Raw genomic sequence first — 18619 nt, forward strand, 5'->3', positions numbered from 1 at the left:
TTTTGCCATTAGAGTCCAAAACAAAGCTGAGCCAGCAAACTCAACCAACTCAAATAGGATTGAGAATGGACAAAGCATCCGAGTAGTATAAGGGGTTAAACTATGGACGGTTCAAAATGAAGAATGTAGTCAAAAGGAAAAATAAATATGAAAAAGAAACGTCATTTTCCAAACAGAAGGAAAAGGAATAATAAAATAGAAAGAAGACGAATCAAATCGGAGGGGTTTCTTTTTCAAAAGCAATAAAGTCTAAAGAGACATCTTTAAAGAAGGGGGCTCGGAAACGCGTTTTTCCAGCTTGGCTAGCTTGCTGCTTACACAGACTGCTTTAAATGTTGTAACAGAGCAAATAACAACGTCATAATACGCGTTCCGCTCTTAGATTGTCCGCTCCACTTGTGGATCCACCATGTTGGGCTCATATACTATATGCATAGGAATTTTTGTATCCGACCCCTGATAATTATTTGTTTACCAAAAAAAAAAAAAAAAAAACTTCCTTAATATTATTTACATGCATTCAATCCGTCCATCTATTGCCAATTTTAGATCTTATTCTTTTGTTGCATTATTAATTGTTATTCTTACTTTGTCATTTCATTCTTTGTAATTTATTGCGAAGAAGAGGATGTTGGGTTGGGAGTTGGGACCTCAATTTTTTCATGTGTGTTTAGTCCAATTTTTGTTCATTTATTATAACATTCATGAGCATGTTTCTTCCTTGTTTTCATTCTCAAACCATTATTTATGTTTCACATGTTACAATAATTACAATTAATTAGTAATTTCAATAGCATTCATATTGTAAGGTGGAGGATTATCAGTGTTTTTATTTTTATTTTTATTTTTTATTTTTTATCCCTATTAAAGCTTTATTTTAAAACAAATAGAAGGCTATTCGAGCGGAACCATTGCTATAATTGATCGATTTTCGGGTGCCTACTTGATTTTATGAATCTTGCTTTCTCTTTTATTCGATTTGTCAATTTTCCTTTGTCTAAAAACTACCATGGCTTTCTAATCCCAAATAAATGAATAAATAAAAAAAGAAACTGAAGTGGTTTTGAAAGCTTGTCTAGTTATTACATGAAAACGAAATTCCACCAGCATTATGCTACAAACAATTGCTAGCATTATCTACGATACTCTCCATTCTGTTTTTCATTTGAGGAAATTTCAGTATGATACATATGTATAGAAAGATAAGTAGGAAAACTCAGAAAACTGAACAATTATTAATTAAATTTAATTAAAAGGAAGAATAAAAAGTCAATTCCTTAATTTAAAGTGGTTAATAAGGAAAGTTAATTCAAACCAAATATCCAAATCATACGTCAGAATCCACTTTTAAAATCGTATTAGATTTTGTCTATAATCTTTTTTTTTTTTTTTCTTTTTTCGATTTATTGTCTCCTAATACAAGGCCATGTGAATTTAACAACTGGAAATGCAGTTTTTTTTACACCTTTTTTAATTTCAAAAAAATTACAAATTAATGATAAAATTTAAAATGATTTATCCTTATAAAATAGCTATTATATTGATGAATCCAAACAGCATATTAAACATATCTTAAAAAAAAATAAACCTTGATTAGAGATATTGGCCAACAAAAAATGATATAATTGTTGGCATGGATAATTAATTGAACTTCATATAGAATTAAAAAAAAAAAAATTGAGAATTTTATGACAATTATTTTTGTTATTTTTATGATAAAAAAATATTTTTTAAATAACCAATTTATATATGATATAATTTTTAAATTTATAAATATCAAACAAAAAAAACATTTGGGCCTCCAAAATATAAGGTCCCTTGGTATGGTTAAGCTTAGTGACTTTTGTGGGCTTTCGTAGCCCAACAGAAACGGGAATCTCTCTCCATAACTGCAATTATTGTTATTTTTAACTTTTACATTTTTTTAAAAAAAATTTTATTTTCTCCCCGTAACGGCTAGTTTTACATTCTGTTATCCATATATATAGAATGTAGCTCTGATCGAAAAAAGCATTTACTTTGCCTTCGTTCTGGAATTTAATCAGACCGTTTATGAGATGAATTTTTGTCCTGTTTTCCGAAGAACCCAGTTCTGCTTTCCTGAGTTATTCTTGAATCAGTCTAAATGGCGTTAAAGAAGGAGCAAAGAAACGGTGAACAATTACAAGAAGATGGGTCGAGCGCAGATTTTTGAGGATGATGGTATTTGTTTATCTTCAGGTTTGTTTTATCAGATTGTCCTCCGGATAATTTCTTTTTTACGAGATAAACTTTGATCATCTAAGGTTTTGGTTCCTAATTTGGTAAATTTGGAAAATCTACCGTCAGAGTGTTTGATGTCTAGGCTTCTGATTCTGTACGTCAGGCTTAGGTTTTTCTCGATCAGAATTTTGATCGCCTATGATTTTGGTTCCGGCTTCGGAGGTTTGAGAGTGGATAAAAAAAAAAAAGAAAAAAAAAAGGGAAAATCTATGACCTGAGAGTGTTTGATTTCTAGTTGTGATTCAGTAGGTTAGGGTTAGATTTTGCTTGATTAGAGTTTTGATTTGCGTTTAGGGCTAATTATATTATAAAATAAACACTTAATTTTGTGAAATTAATGATAAAAAATGTTGCTTTTAACATTGTTGCAGATGACTGGTGGTAGTGGAGCCGCAGCAACAATATAGATGCTGAAAATGGTGGTATAGTTTGCGGGTGTTTCCAAATATATATCTCGAATTGCTTTCACAGATTATGTAGTGGGTAAGTAATTCTTAAGACTGCAATTCCACAGATGATGAAGCGGGTAATTGATTCTTAATACTTATACTTGTCACCTTGGTATGATTTCCATTATAAGTTAGGAGTGTGTTACTGGTTTATCAAAATTGTACATATTTCTATATATAATCCTGTAAATATGCTGCAAAAAAGATGTATATGTATTACGTATAATCCTGTAAATATGTTCAAAAAATGAGGCCATATGACAAAGATGTATTTATGGTACTAAAAATAGTGACCTAAACCTACCATTTGAGTATCTTCAGGTTTGGTAATTCTCTCTGTAGAAATTACATCTACTAGTTTAGAGCCTATCATGTAGTTAGAATGTTTTACTTTATTCTTCGTTGTAAAGTTTGTAGTAGTTAAAAATTTTCATGTTGATAGAATCTAAAGTCTTCGTGTGAAATCTTATTTGCTTTTTTACATTAGAATGTCAACAGACGTGCAACTAGGTGAGCTAATTTGCATTAAAAGCTTCATATACTAATCCAGAACGAGGCTAACCTTAGTTTGTAAGAAATGACCATACACATAGAAACACCTACTTTTTTGCATATCTGGAATAAAGGAAGTCAAAATTGATATTTCATTTTTTATAAGATAATCAAATTAATATGTCATTCTCTATAAGATCATCAATATTGATTAGTTGTTCAGCTATTTTAATTTATTTCAGATTCTACTTGTTATGGTACTTTTCATTTTAAATATGCTTTGGTCTTGATCAATATGCTTTTGTGCTATTGGATTCCTTGCTTTTTTTTTTTTTTTTTTTTTTTTTTAATCTTATCTTCACAAAAGTCACTAAATATAGATTAATAAAATTGTTTGTTGTGCTTTGACAATCTTTCTTCAGCGAAAGTCTATGGAAGAAGTCAAAAAGGCAAAGGAGATTAGGAAAACAACAAGATGTGGTCAGATTGATATAACCAAAAACATATGACGCCGTAATGTAGCTAGGTTGTATTTTGTATTATAGGCATAATTGTTAATAATAAAAGAAAAGATTTTCTGGGTTTTTAGTAGGAAGAAGACTGCTGGGATTGCCAGGTCTCTTCCTCGTTGTGCTGTGGTTGTTGTGTGTGTCCACTCTCTCTCTCTCTTTCTCTCTCACTTACTTTCTCTATTACTCTTTTCCCCTTCACTTTCTCTCTGTTTTCTCTTTTCTTTTATCTCTCTGCTTTCTCTTTATATTTTTTTTGTTTCTCAATCTCTTCTCTGTCTATCTACTTCTACTTTCTATGTTTTAGTTTTCCTCCCTTCTTTCTTATATGCTTTTTTTATCCTTTCATTTTCTTTCATTACACTTCTTTTCTACTTTCTCAAAATAATTTTCCTTTTGCACTTGCTAGTTGAAATCCTTAATTATTTTCTTATTTTATGGTAAAATAGTTTATTGCATGAATAATAAATGTATATTTTGTGGAATTTCAATTATGTCCTTGGTTAAAATTTTTAAAAAAATAATAATAATAATCCACCACACTTTTTTAAAAAAAATACACTTTTATTGTAATAAAAAAAAAATGCAACTTTATTTTTTCTTTTTTAATGGAAGAGAAGAAACAGTAAAAAACTATTAAACTACTTTTTACTATAAATATTAAATATACCTTTCTATTTACCATACAACTACTTTTTATTTTTATTTTTTAGTAAAAAACTATACTTTTTATTGGAATAAAATGCTTTAAAAAAAGGCAACCGATTTATGGAAACAAAAAAGGGAAAATTATCTTAAAATATACATTAGAGCTTTGCTTTTAATTTGTAGAAGAAGCACAAATAAAATATATTTTTTTTCTAAATAGAAAAATTGTTTTTTTTTTTTTTGAAAATTTTGCTTAATTAAAAAAAGCAAGGATGTTGAATAGTATTTTTATAGTATCTTTTTAAAAAGTATTTTTCAATTTCTTTTATTTTTTGCCAAAAATTCAGTTATTTTATTTTATTGTCAATAAAAAGTAATTGCTAAATTAAAAACAAAAACGTTCTGTGGTATATTTTAATGGTTTTATTTTTAAAGATATATTATTTTCAAGTAATTACATTATGTTATTATTAATAAAAGAATATTTTTATATTTGAAATTTTTCTCATAAATTTAAACATAAGAAGAAAACAACAATTAGCTTAAAATGACTTTTAGAATTTAATTTACCATAAACTATGTAAAAAAATTTATCCAATAAAATAATCAACTTCATCATGGACATAAAAGGACATACTTGAAATATTACAAAATTAGACATTGATATTTTAAGGAATATACTATTTTACTATGATAATAATAATAATAATAATGTGAAAAGGGATGACAACACAAGTTTGCAATTAGAGAATTAAAAACGGAAATTAGCAAAAGAGTGTAATAGAAAAAGTGTAGGGAGAAAAGAGGATGGAAAGAGAGAAACTAAAGCAAAGGAAGTAGAGAAACAGAACAGATGAAGGTGAGAAAGAAAAACTAAGAACAGAAAGTGTAGGGGGAGAAGAATGCAGAGAAGGTAGGGAAAGGGAAGTAGAAAGACACTATAAGAAAGGGAAATTGTTAGTGAGAAAAGCGAAAGAGGAGAAGGAAAAAAGTAGAGAGAAAAATGGGGGATATGGAGAAGATTAGAAAGATTAGGTAGGGGGAGAGGTTTTTTTTTTTTTTTGGTTGACAAGAGAATGTAATAATAATTTTGCTTCCATTTCAATTCATTTCATTTCCAATTGACTTCGCTCCCAACAAGGACTCAAAATACCTTGAATAGTCTGCAGTTTTGCTTCCAATTTCATTTCATTTCATTTCCAATTTACTTCACTCTGAACAAGGAATTCAAGATATTGTAACCTGGCAAATCTAAGTTCAAAGATTTTAATTCTATTACAAAATTCACAATAGACATCATTTTTCAGATCATCTGGGTTTTCAAGCACATCTAAAAATATATGAGACACAGAGAGATCGTTGTATATAATCATCATTTCTTTGTTGATAGCATCATGAAAATAAAAATGTTTTTGGATCACAGCTGGAAAAAAGGAACCTGCAAGTACAAAAAAACGTTAAGCAAAATGAAGTAGTGGATCAGTAGCTACTTCCTCCGATCAGCCCGATATGCCAAACAGGTAGGGCGTGTTTGACTATGTCTTTTAATTTTTTTTTTAAAATATTATTTTTAAAATAGAAAATAAAAAATTATTATTTTTTGTTTAACGAAAACAAAAAATGTTTGACTATTAATACTAAAAATAATTTTCAAAACTGAAAAATAAAAAACATATTTGGTTAAATTTTTTTTTTTTAAAAAAATGTTTTCATCTTTTCTACTTTTTTTTATTTTTACATACAAAGAATCTAATATATATATATATATATATATATGTAACTATAAACATCCACAAAATCTCATATTAGTATAATAATAAAACTATTAATTTTTATATGTTATTATCACAATCAAGTAACATATTTAGATCTCCTTAACCAAAGAAAAGGTAAAAACAAAAATAAACAATAAAAAGGAAAAAAAAAATACAATAGGAGATAAAAGGAAAATAAAAAATGGAGATAAGGAAAAAAAAAAGAATAATTTATAGAAAAACATAAAAATAATGAAAAAGAAAAAGTAAAAATTGAAAAATTTAAAAAAAAACTGATTGAAATGGAAAATAAGAAAAAAATAATAGAATAAAGAAAAAATGAAAAATTAGAAAAAATGACAAAATATGGTTTTTTTTTTGGGGGGGGGGGAAGAGAGAGAGAGAGAATATTTGGTAAGAAAAAGACGGAAAAAAAGGAAAAACAACAAAATAGCAAAATAAATAATTGATATAAAAAATATTTACCCTAAAAAAAAAGATAAAAGAAGTAAGATAAAAAAAAAAAAACTAGTAGGTATATAACGAAAGAAAGAAAAATAAAAAATAACAATAAAAAAATAATTAATGTAACTGAATTGCTATTTTTTTAAGTTGTTCTAAACATTAAAAAAAAAAAAGAGAAAAATAAAATAAGAGAATAAAAAAATTTAATTAGATATATTTATCAAAACATAATATTCTATCTTTTTTTTTCTAAGATATTTTAAAAAATTGAAATAATATTTTTCCTCTATAACTTTTTCTTTATAAGATAGCAAAACGCAGATTAAAAAAAAAATGAAAAAAACAAATTAAAATAATATGTATAACAAATTAAAATAATATATATTTTATTATTTTCAAAACAGATAAAAACATCATTTTATTGCTTTCCAATTTTTTTTTTTTATTTGTTTTCTAAAATTATTTTTGAAAACTCACGGCCAAACAGGTGTTCAAAAACATGTCCTAAGTCTTTTATGATCTAAAAAGATTGTAGATGAGACGTTTCGTTGGGTTGTGAAAATGACAGTTAGGCATATAATTTTAATTTCTATTCTCGATATAAAGAAACAGACATTGGTTAGGGGAATTCCCTAGAATGTTAATGAGAACAGATTTACAGGAGCACTCTCTTCAAATTAAGCCAAAAAAGAAAATGGAGCTATCATCTTGGAGAACAATAATCCGGTTTTTGCCCAAAAAAAAAAAAAAGTGTTCATTTGGAGCATGAAACTTACATATTGCAGCTTGTTTAATCTCGGTACATAAAAATTTGTAAAACTTAACAGATATGTGCAGAAAAATGTGTATAAGTTGGAGGCATATAGATAGATGAAATTTTTGGTGCTACTGAGTCTGGTGCTATTGATGAGTGTCATTTTTAAAAGCCTGTATGATAACCTTTTATTCACAAGTTTAGAATTTAGAAGCTTTGGCAGGTAACGAAGCAGTGCAAATGACATTGGGAAAAAAGTTGTTTCTACTTTCTGTTTGGGTTGATAGAAATAAAGGTTGTCTCTCTATTTATGATGTTGGTTTATTTATGAACTATTTCTTAGCTAGAAAGAGAAGAAAGAAATTTAGATTTTGAAACTTTGCATGTGGAAAATGCAAGAAAATGGTAGTAAAAAAGAAGCCATATCAGTGTTTGTCGTTTTACTTGTGCCAAACCCATGTACCACTGGCATCCATTACAAGATAATATTATCACTGTTTGCATTCCTTATCTAGTTCTTGCTCTTCAATTGTTTTCCATGGTCTGGCCATCAGCAAAGCAAAGAAAGGAACGTTGGTATTATATTCTTGGATTAAATCTGAATAGCTTCACAAGCTTATCACTTGCATAGATTTTGCCTAGTCCTGTAATTTCGGTATATCTTATCTGCTTCTGTAGTGGTGGTTGCATTGATTAGAATGAAGTTTGCTGCATTTGAAAGAATTTATAATTTTAGTTTTATTGTTTCAGATTTACTTTGCTAATAAAGGAGTTGAAGCAGGAAAAACTGAAGGTACATTATGATTGGGAATGGAGTTGTTGGGATCCTATCTGAGTCTTCAAATAAATGGGAAAGAAGGGCGCCTCTAACCCCATACCATTGCACTCGTTTACTGAACAGCGGAAAAGATAAAAGTGGGGTGTCTCGAATTATTGTGCAGCCATCCACCAAACGCATCCACCATGATCAACTATATGAGGATGTTGGCTGTGAGATTTCAGAGGACTTATCAGAATGTGGACTCATCTTGGGTATTAAGAAACCAAAGGTGCTTAATAAGATCAATGCTGTGTTATTTGGTTTCATCATGTAGCAGTAGGCTTAGGAAATTTTGGTTAACCACAAGTTTTGGACTGTGGTGCAGATGGAGATGATTCTTCCTGATAGAGCCTATGCTTTCTTCTCTCATACTCACAAGGCCCAGAAAGAAAACATGCCTTTGTTAGATAAGGTATTTTCCTCGTATACAACCTTCATAAAAAATCATTGACTTTAAATAAAAATATTTTCCTTTGCTTACTTTTTCTTCTTCTGTTTTAGATTCTAGCAGAAAGGGTGTCACTGTATGATTATGAGCTTATCTCTGGGGATCAAGGAAAAAGGTTATTTGCATTCGGAAAATACGCTGGTAGAGCTGTAATTATTGATTTGTTACATGGTTTGGGACAGCGTAAGCAGCCATGCATCATTCTTAGAGCATATTTTTTCTTCTATTTTCATTTTTTAACTTGTGATGCATCAAAGTTGGGAGTCTAAAACGGTGGATGTGCTTGATGTATGAGTTTTACAGGTTATTCACTCTTCTGTTTCTCCTTCCAGGGTATCTCAGTCTTGGCTATTCAACACCATTTCTGTCCTTGGGTGTATCCTATATGTATTCGTCCTTGGCTGCTGCCAAGGCTGCTGTAATTTCTGTGGGTGAAGAGATAGAAACTCAGGGGCTGCCAGCTGGAATCTGTCCTCTGGTCTTTGTTTTCACTGGCTCAGGAAAAGGTATTGTAACATTACATACAACTCTTTTGGTCATCTTTATTGTTGTTAATAAATTTTATATAATTGAATTGAAAAATCTAATATCTTGACTTGTTATGATGTACAGCTCTACATGTATCAGTAGCATGTTCAGTATCACATTTTTATCATAGATTTCAAAATCACCTATTGGCATAAATAAGTTTTCATTTCTGTTTCATTCAGCCTCTTTTGCTGCACAAGAAATATTTAAGCTTCTACCTCACACTTTTGTGGATCCAATCAGACTTCCGGAGCTATATGAGATGGTAAGATTCAGGCGTTGCATAATTAGGATCCCAGAGTTATTGGTTAATCAGGAATTTGCATAAATCCTCATGATTTAGGGGATGCACAAACTCTGTATTGTTGTCCTCTGCAACTTCTTTACCAGATTTGCATTCATCATCGTATAACCATTATATTCGAATTCCTTTTGGTTAGGCCAGTGATCTATCTCACCCTTCCCGGACATCAAAGAGGGTCTTTCAAGTATATGGTTGTGTTGTGACTTGTCAAGACATGGTCGAAAAGAAGGATTCAACAGAAGTATTTGACAAAGTAAGTTCTACTAGCTTTTGCTCTTTTGTAGTTGACTTCCCTCACAGCCATTCCTTATCTCTCTTAACAATTTCTTTCACTTCTCATTATACAAGGAAATGAAAACGGTTCTTTTCGCCTAAAGGGAGAACCAATCAAGCCATTTCACTTTCATCTAAACCTTATTATGATATAGGACTTTGGAAACATTTCTAAAGGTCAACAACTTAAAAATAATCCTGAAATCATCATTGTTACATTGCAGGCTGACTACTATGCACATCCAGAAAACTACAACCCTGTTTTCCATGAAAAAATAGCCCCGTATGCATCAGTAATTGGTATGTGGTATATATAAACCAGGATTTAAGGAGTCCTACTTGGAAGGATGTTATTGGTCATAGGCCTTTGTCATGGTTTTGCAGCAAAGGGATAAATTTATATATGCAGTATTATGATCATCTGTTACATCTTCTTGAGATAGATTATTGTTAGGATGAATGTGTTGAATTTATACATTCTATTCTCTGGCAGTGAATTGCATTTACTGGGAGAAAAGGTTCCCTAGATTGTTGAGCATCAAGCAGCTTCAAGATTTGAAGAGGAAAGGATTCCCACTAGTTGGAATCTCTGATATAACTTGTGACATACGCGGTTCACTTGAAGTTTTTAACCAGACCACTACAATTGACTCTCCTTTCTTCAGGTAAATTTCACATAAAAAAACTTCTATTATTAATTTGGAGGTCAAAATGGGGGCCTAAAAAGCTATATTAGAATCTCACAGAAGGTTCAATCATGTTTCTCAGGTACGATCCATTGAACAATTCTTACCATCATGACATGGAGGGTGATGGCATAATATGTTCATCTGTTGACAATCTTCCAACAGAATTTGCAAAAGAGGTATCTACTTTTTGATACTTTAAGATTAATATACAATCAATTTTTAATATCTCATTTTAGCTGGCTGTGTTTGAATAAGGAAAGGCTTCCCAACATTTCGGAAACTTAATGTCCCAAGTTGTTGGCAATTTGGCTTCAACAACTGATATTGCTCAATTACCTCCACACTTGAGGAGAGCTTGCATAGCCCATGGAGGAGCACTTACTCCCTTGTATGAATATATTCCGCGCTTGAGAAACTCTGATTCAGAGTAAGCTTCAACTCCATCCCACATCTCTTCCGCAAATAGGTGCTCAAATTTATATTTATGGCAGAATACACAGGAGAGATATGAATATGACCACCTTCTTCTGTTATTCTTTGTCCATATCCAATGTTTGATTTGCATCGTCTTTTATTAGTATCATAATATGTGTTGGCTCCTTTTCTCCATTATGCAGGGACATATTAGAGAAGAAGAACAGCATATTAGAAGGTGGGGTTTAAAAACAATTCAGATGCAAGATGTGGGGTAAAATCCTCGGCTATATCTCTCCAAATTACCTAGCTTTCAATAAACTTTGTTGGTGTGGAAATAGTAGTTCTTAAATCGTTTCTTCACTCTGGATTTTAATATTTTAATATATTAATTTGTCTTTTTATGCAGTGGCAACTGGTTACTGGTCTGTTGTGCTACCACCACACTTTATTGTACACTACCTACTAATACTGAATAATTTCCTTTTTTTTTTTTTTTTTTTTTTGGTAATATGAATAGTTTCCCCTTGGACACCATAGAGATTAGCTCAGAGTATGGCAATAATTAACTCTTCTTTTAAGTTATATTCAAAGAAGTTCATCTTTTTCCATCCACATTGCACACAATTCTGTTAAATAATGCAATACATAGCAGAGTTTACGATACACGTAAATAAAAGATTTTCTGGAAGATTTGTTCCCTATCCCCATTGCAATAATATATTTAGTCCAGTCCAATTATTATTGTTGACCAAAGTTCATAAAGTTGGGGAAATCCCGAGTCTTTTTCCAAAGTAATGCCAGGGCAAGCTTATTCAGGCAAATGACAAACAAGGACGACCCCTAGTAAAATTTTCCATTACAGACCAAGAAAGAAAGGAAACCCAGTGGACCGCAGCCAACTACTCCCTGCAATAAACCTTTCAGCAGTAAATGGCTCAACCTCAGCAGGATTAGTAACCACTTTGAACCCTTTCCAAGTCACCCTATTTGCTGTCCCAGCACCTGCACCGGTGTTCTTATACTCTCTATACGTTAATGTATCTAAAGCAAAGTTTCCATCCCACATAAACCACCCAGCCGGGTTAATCACATCGCTTATATCCGATTGCATAACAATGGTCCTAGAGTAGAGCTTCCATGGCCGTCCAAGATAGGTTGGGAAACTACTCTGCACGGCTAAAAGGTCCTTGGTGGCACCAATCCTGCATTTTTGGATGACTATGCCTGTGTTTTGATTTGGGTCTTCTCGGCCTTGAGCTGTGACCATGTTTTTTTGGCCGGGGTTTGGTCTTCGGGCATGGATATCGCAGTCTTGGAGAATTGCAGCGGCATTTCCGAAGATAAAATCTACAGAGCCTGCTATGAAACAGTTGACGAAGAATTGCCTGAGAGAATGGACGTAGAGAGTGTCCTGGTAAGCTAGCATGTCGCATTGGTAGAATGCTGATAGATCTGAACCTACTCGCAGAGCTACAGCCTGATGCTTTGATGGTCCTGCTGTGTTCTCAAAAGTTATGTCCCTTGCCAAGAACCCGTCCCCTACCACCGCTGAAAATTCAAACGAACCAAAATTAAATTTTCTTCTGGTAGTTGATGGGATAATAAATGATAATAATTATATTGGTCGGCGTGTTGAATTTTCAAATAAGGTCCCCTACTATCTTAATTTCATATCTTAGCAGAGGATACATTAGAACAATAACGAATTCAAAGAGTGAATTATCATTACTTCCATCTAATTTAGTTGCAGGAACATAAATGTTATGGATTCTAAACTAAAACATCTATAAGTCACATCAATAAAATAAACATGAGCATCAGCTAATCAAGTTCAGAGATGCAAACTAATTTCACTGCCAATTAAAGCTATGATTTCCATGATTTGTTATCCAAAAATTTATGATGAAGAAGATGATAGATTTCAAAGCAGCCTTGCACACTTTTGACTTACTTTCTATTTTCATTAATATTATTTTCTTTGATTTTTCAACAGCTAGCATTCCAAAATCTTTTGAGGAAAGAGCATAACTACACTAAACAAAACATTCTCAAAATAAACGATAACGACTGTAAAACAGAGCTAATCAACTTCCGGGTGATATCTAAATTACTTACCAACAGTTGCAGAGCGGAAGGTGGTACTGCCATCGACGACATTCCTATTACCAGTGATGATGGTATTGACCCTCCCATCTCCAACGAACATGAGGTTGGTCTTCTTCTTTGGTACCTCCACATTCTCTCTATAAACTCCCGCTTTAATCTTAATTATATACCTCGTACTGCTTCCCTCAGGCGCAGCTGCCACCGCTTCACTCACCGTCTTGTAGTCTCCACTCCCATCAGCAGCCACCACAACGTTCGGCGTCAATGTGGGTGCCTGAAGCAACCTCCGGTCTCCGGCCGACAACCAATCAGGCCACTCCTTTCCATTTCCCTCCGGCGAGTACTGGTTTGCCATGTCATCGCCTTCTTCGCTGTCGGTTATGTTGCGGATCATGGCCAATGCGTTGCTGCACATATGAAAAACATGCATCTGACCAGCGATCAAAGCTTCGCGGACCTTCTTATCAGCAGAATCATGGGAAAACCCATCCAAGCATGTTTCTTGATTAGTCATGGCGCCGCTAAGCATGGTTTTGATGTGCTCTGCGTGTTGGGATATTGTGGTCTTGTTGGAGGCAGAGGAGGTATTGTCCTTGAGGTCCTGTTGAGATTTGAAAAGCTCGTCTAAGGTCTCGTCCACCAATTCGAGACAGTCATGAAGTGCTGTGAGTTCACGCTTGGTGAGAGCTTTCTTGCTCTTTCCAATGGAGATGATTTTCTTGATGGTGAAGTAGTTCTGCTGGACTGAAGTTATGGTGAGATTCAGTGACAGCTCGATTACGTCCTTGGGGCTCTTTATCTTGTCGGCAGCACCAGAGACTTTGGACATTGATGAGAAACAGAGTTCCGGGTACAGTGTGCTGCTGCAAGAGGATTTGATGATGGGGTGAGCTGCAATTTTATCAATATCACCACCATTGATTTCATTGTCGGAGTTTCTTTCAACTAAAGCAACAACCATTAGGAAAGCAGAGAAGAGAAACAAGAACGAGAAGAAAATGGAGAAGAAAACCAGCTTCCCCTTCTTCTTCTTGGCTAGTGTGGTGCTAGTACTAGTACCAGTACTACAATTATCCGCGCCGGAATCTGAGAATATGGGTGCAATATTTTCCTTTGTGTGATTCATATTTCTCTGTCTGCAATATTGCTAGAAGCAACAGAATTTGGGGATAAAAGGATGATTAATAAGGAAAACCCATCAAGGGATTATAGCATATGTATTGTATGATGGATAATATAGGGTTACTTTTTCTCCTTTATTTCAATTATTACCACTAGATCTGTAAAAGGTACTGCAGAAAAATATCTTGTGTGTGTCATTAATTATCCTTTATTTCAATTATTACTACTAGATCTGTAAAAGGTCCTGCAGGAAAATATATTGTGAGTGTCATAAATGAATGCCTATCCTTGACATTTTTAAAATAAGATCAATCTCCAGGGTCTTTGCTAATATTTGTGTGTAGTTTTTGGAACAAAAAACGCTACTGTTTTTGGTAGTAAACCAACACTAAGAGACGGTATACTGGTGAAGAAATTACAGAGTTAAGAAGTGCTCCGGTCCCAGCTGCTCATTTGCGATCTACATACATTGAAAGCGCACAACAGAATTGTCAGACCAATCACTGTCCCTGCCTTGTGTCACGGTCCTACATTTTATGCAGCGGAATAGACCGTGCGGCGCCAAGACTCTCCAGTCATGGCCAGCCTTTTCACTATCCGAGTTCATATATCGACCCATCTGATACCAATTGTATACTCAGGAGGTTCCCATAGTCATCATGGCTCATGTCGCTCAGCAAGCTAGCCCGATGGCCTTGCGCCCACTCGGTAGCTTGTTACTTAATCTTGTGCCAAGATCTAGCCAGCAACCCATCTCTTCACTCGGGCCTTGGTCCATGCACATCTCGAATAGCATCCGACCCTAGAGCATGCACACCAGCATCGTGCCAACATGCCCTCAGGATAGCAACACAAGATTGGAAGCCCACATATGAATGTCACCCGATGGCACGGTGTCGCCCCGTCCGTGCCTATTTAGCTTCCGACCCTCTTGAGCGAGGCAGAACCCGAGCCCCCGCTCATTGGCACATTTGCCACAACCTTGTAACAAAGGCCTACGTGTGTTCTTGGCATAGCCGATAGAAAACGGCATAGCGAATGCTACACTTAGCCTCTGACACAGGAGTGACGCGCAGTACCAGGTCGTAGCGCCTACCGGTACTGTCCTCGGGACTCCCTGTCCCTCGGAGACATAAGCCCACCTTCGTGGCACTATATGTCCGCCCCATGGCTTGCCGTCGCCCATGGGAGGCTCGCTTAGCCCAAGCTAGAAGCCGGAGCCGGGGGCCGTGGAGAGCCAACACGGACCACCCCCCTAAAGAGCTTATTGAGCCATTTCCTTTCTGGCACCCATAGATATCACTTTGTGCGAGGAATCATAATGGGGTTTTCTCTAGCAAACCTTCACATCTTGGCTTGCCATTCGATATGCACCATCCTAGTGACATTCTTAAGAACTTCCCACGGCCCGGGATCGAAGATCCCGACCTTCAAATATTTACGAAAATGCCACTAAGCCATTCTAAAGGTGCGGACCGTTACATCCTCCCCCACTTCATTACGTCGATGCCCTCATCGACGTGCCCGCTTGCTATCTTCAAGACTCCTGCACTCCGCGCAACACCTTTCATCCACATAAGCTCTTTAGGCTCAAACTCAAGATCCTGCATACGTCGTCCCTCTACCTCTGTAGAATCACCCTCTGTGATGACCTTCGCGCGCCCACTCTTGGACTTGGCCAAGGACCTATTGCATGCGTTCACCCAAACTCAAGCTTTCCTCAAAACATGCACCTCCTTGTGCATAAATTAGTGCTTCGCCCCGCACTTTCAGCTCCATATGCAGATGGTGTCCCCCTCGGACGAATTCTGCCTTTTGTATATCTCGCTGGCACCCAAGCCAGACTCGTGTCCCCCTTGGACAAATGTTCTCTTCACTTGTTGGCACCCAAGCCAACGCTTATTGTCCCTCTTGGACGAATAGCTTCCCGAGCTCCAAAGTAAGGCACTCTCTTGCCTTCAAGGTCCTCCCGTGGACCGAACTCTACCAAGTAATCCGATGGTGACATTGACCCTCTCATCGAGCACACCGTCTCCTCTCAGGTGGTGCCCCTACGTCAACTATCCCAACGGTACCCAAACTCGAGAGTTCTTCATGTGGTAGTTCTCCTCTCTCTTGAACTCCACTTCATGCATTTTCGGCACTCTGTTGCCGTGACGAGCTAAGTTTCCCTTCTTAGCTCTTGTTCCCGCGCTCAAATTTCCATCTCCACGATGGTGATGTGCTAGCAATTCTCAAGCTAGCTTTACCTTCTCCAAAGGCAAATTTATGCACAACATCCCTCGAGTGTGCATCTCAAATTTCCATCTCCACGATGGTGATGTGCTAGCAATTCTCAAGCTAGCTTTGCCTTCTCCAAAGGCAAATTTATGCACAACATCCCTCGAGTGTGCATTTATTCTTGTGGCTTCCAACGCCAACCCTTGCGCAAGTGGCATCCTCTTCCCGACGAGTTACCACATCTTGAATGGAGGTCCTCTCTTCTGCGACCCCCTTATTTCGGCTGTTGACACCTAGTGTCGTCTTGAACTAAGTCCCTTCCCTAGTTCTTTGCCTCAATCTTGCTCACTTTTGTATCTCGGCTCCTCCTCTGAGCCAGTTTTTGCCCTCTGGCAAATTTACAATGCTCCACGCATCCAAGGTTCCTTCTTGAACCCAAATTTTGCCCTCCGGCAGTATACCATACTCAAATTTGACCCTCTTGGTCTTATAAGGACATTTTGTTGCTCGCATTTGGTGCCTCTGTGGCAACCATAATTTTGGCCCCGTCGGCCTGATCTATTGATTTCACGCCCCTTTCACAGTAGCATCGGGGTTCTACGGATCCAAGCATCACCAACCAATACCATCCGTTCCTCGGTTCGCCTATTGCAGGACAAACCGGGCTCTGATACCACTTGTCACGGTCCTACATTTTATGCAGCGGAATAGACCGTGCGGCGCCAAGACTCTCCAGTCATGGCCAGCCTTTTCACTATCCGAGTTCATATATCGACCCATCTGATACCAATTGTATACTCAGGAGGTTCCCATAGTCATCATGGCTCATGTCGCTCAGCAAGCTAGCCCGATGGCCTTGCGCCCACTCGGTAGCTTGTTACTTAATCTTGTGCCAAGATCTAGCCAGCAACCCATCTCTTCACTCGGGCCTTGGTCCATGCACATCTCGAATAGCATCCGACCCTAGAGCATGCACACCAGCATCGTGCCAACATGCCCTCAGGATAGCAACACAAGATTGGAAGCCCACATATGAATGTCACCCGATGGCACGGTGTCGCCCCGTCCGTGCCTATTTAGCTTCCGACCCTCTTGAGCGAGGCAGAACCCGAGCCCCCGCTCATTGGCACATTTGCCACAACCTTGTAACAAAGGCCTACGTGTGTTCTTGGCATAGCCGATAGAAAACGGCATAGCGAATGCTACACTTAGCCTCTGACACAGGAGTGACGCGCAGTACCAGGTCGTAGCGCCTACCGGTACTGTCCTCGGGACTCCCTGTCCCTCGGAGACATAAGCCCACCTTCGTGGCACTATATGTCCGCCCCATGGCTTGCCGTCGCCCATGGGAGGCTCGCTTAGCCCAAGCTAGAAGCCGGAGCCGGGGGCCGTGGAGAGCCAACACGGACCACCCCCCTAAAGAGCTTATTGAGCCATTTCCTTTCTGGCACCCATAGATATCACTTTGTGCGAGGAATCATAATGGGGTTTTCTCTAGCAAACCTTCACATCTTGGCTTGCCATTCGATATGCACCATCCTAGTGACATTCTTAAGAACTTCCCACGGCCCGGGATCGAAGATCCCGACCTTCAAATATTTACGAAAATGCCACTAAGCCATTCTAAAGGTGCGGACCGTTACACTTGGCTACCGTTTCTGATAAATGATGGTTCCTGATCTTTTGTCCTTTTTGCATTTGTAAAATGTAAAAAAATTTGGCACTTATCATTTTTCTTTGTTTTTTTTTAAGGTAAAAAAAATTATTGAACTTACTTATTAGCACTTTTATTTATCGAATATTCAAATTTTAGATTAAAAATTATTTTTAGCCTTCGAAAATTCGCTTCCTAAGTATACAAAAAAAATCCCTTTGCCCTGTATTATTAATATAAATGAAATAAAAATTTATTTTTTTATGAATGTAAACGTTTAAAATTAATGATATTTTAATATAGTATTAAAATTAGATATTCAAAAGTCCTAAGTTTAAAAATCAATAATTCTATTCAAAATAAAAAAAAATAAATATAAAAACAGCTTAAACTTTTATAACCCATGATATTTCAACAATTAAATCCAAATCAAATACTTACAATAAATAAGCTTTCAAATCAATAGTATTTCAATAGTTATATCCAAATCAAATACCTGCAATAAATAAGTTTTTATGACAGGCTTTCAATTTTTTTTAGATACACGACACTGATGATCCATTTCTGGAATTTATGATGGAAAGTCCATAAGAGTTACCCACTTCTAGCTTCAGCCCACCTGAATTTGTCAGGCTTGAAAGGAGACATCCAGGGCTTTAACCCAAGAAGGCCACGTACGCTAAAAATCTCTTTAATGTTCAACTC

The 18619-nt window shown here is 35.8% G+C and overlaps 2 protein-coding genes and 1 long non-coding RNA gene across 10 annotated transcripts; 2 read left to right on the plus strand and 1 right to left on the minus strand.

Moving 5' to 3' along the window:
- Positions 1-2003: 2003 nt before the first annotated feature.
- On the plus strand, positions 2004-4027 carry LOC107423823 (uncharacterized). The gene is made up of 3 exons (XR_001581995.4): positions 2004-2220; positions 2634-2745; positions 3626-4027. It is a non-coding gene; the product is annotated as an uncharacterized LOC107423823 (long non-coding RNA).
- Positions 4028-7477: 3450 nt separating this feature from the next.
- On the plus strand, positions 7478-12946 carry LOC107423849 (alpha-aminoadipic semialdehyde synthase). 8 transcript variants are annotated; one of them, XM_048479597.2, is made up of 13 exons: positions 7478-7628; positions 8084-8382; positions 8479-8565; positions 8655-8784; positions 8934-9107; positions 9312-9394; positions 9570-9686; positions 9931-10006; positions 10200-10371; positions 10475-10571; positions 10656-10822; positions 11013-11083; positions 11219-11424. In XM_048479597.2, exons 2-12 carry the CDS (start codon positions 8134-8136, stop codon positions 11056-11058), a joined length of 1398 nt encoding a protein of 465 aa, XP_048335554.1. In that variant the 5' UTR covers positions 7478-7628; positions 8084-8133; the 3' UTR covers positions 11059-11083; positions 11219-11424. The 8 variants fall into 8 exon arrangements, with proteins under 8 accessions (XP_048335554.1, XP_024932405.1, XP_048335557.1 ...); XM_048479600.2 differs by lacking the exons at positions 7478-7628; positions 11219-11424 and adding exons at positions 7770-7988; positions 12806-12946; XM_048479596.2 differs by lacking the exon at positions 7478-7628 and adding an exon at positions 7771-7988 and having other exon boundaries at positions 8115-8382.
- Positions 11520-14341, minus strand: LOC107423848 (pectinesterase). The gene is made up of 2 exons (XM_016033491.4): positions 12928-14341; positions 11520-12360 (listed from the first exon to the last, which is right to left on the minus strand). Exons 1-2 carry the CDS (start codon positions 14042-14044, stop codon positions 11669-11671), a joined length of 1809 nt encoding a protein of 602 aa, XP_015888977.2. The 5' UTR covers positions 14045-14341; the 3' UTR covers positions 11520-11668.
- Between the last annotated feature and the right edge of the window lie 4278 nt (positions 14342-18619).

This window comes from Ziziphus jujuba, chromosome 7 (assembly GCF_031755915.1).
Source record: "Ziziphus jujuba cultivar Dongzao chromosome 7, ASM3175591v1".
NCBI classification, from domain to species: Eukaryota; Viridiplantae; Streptophyta; class Magnoliopsida; order Rosales; family Rhamnaceae; genus Ziziphus; species Ziziphus jujuba.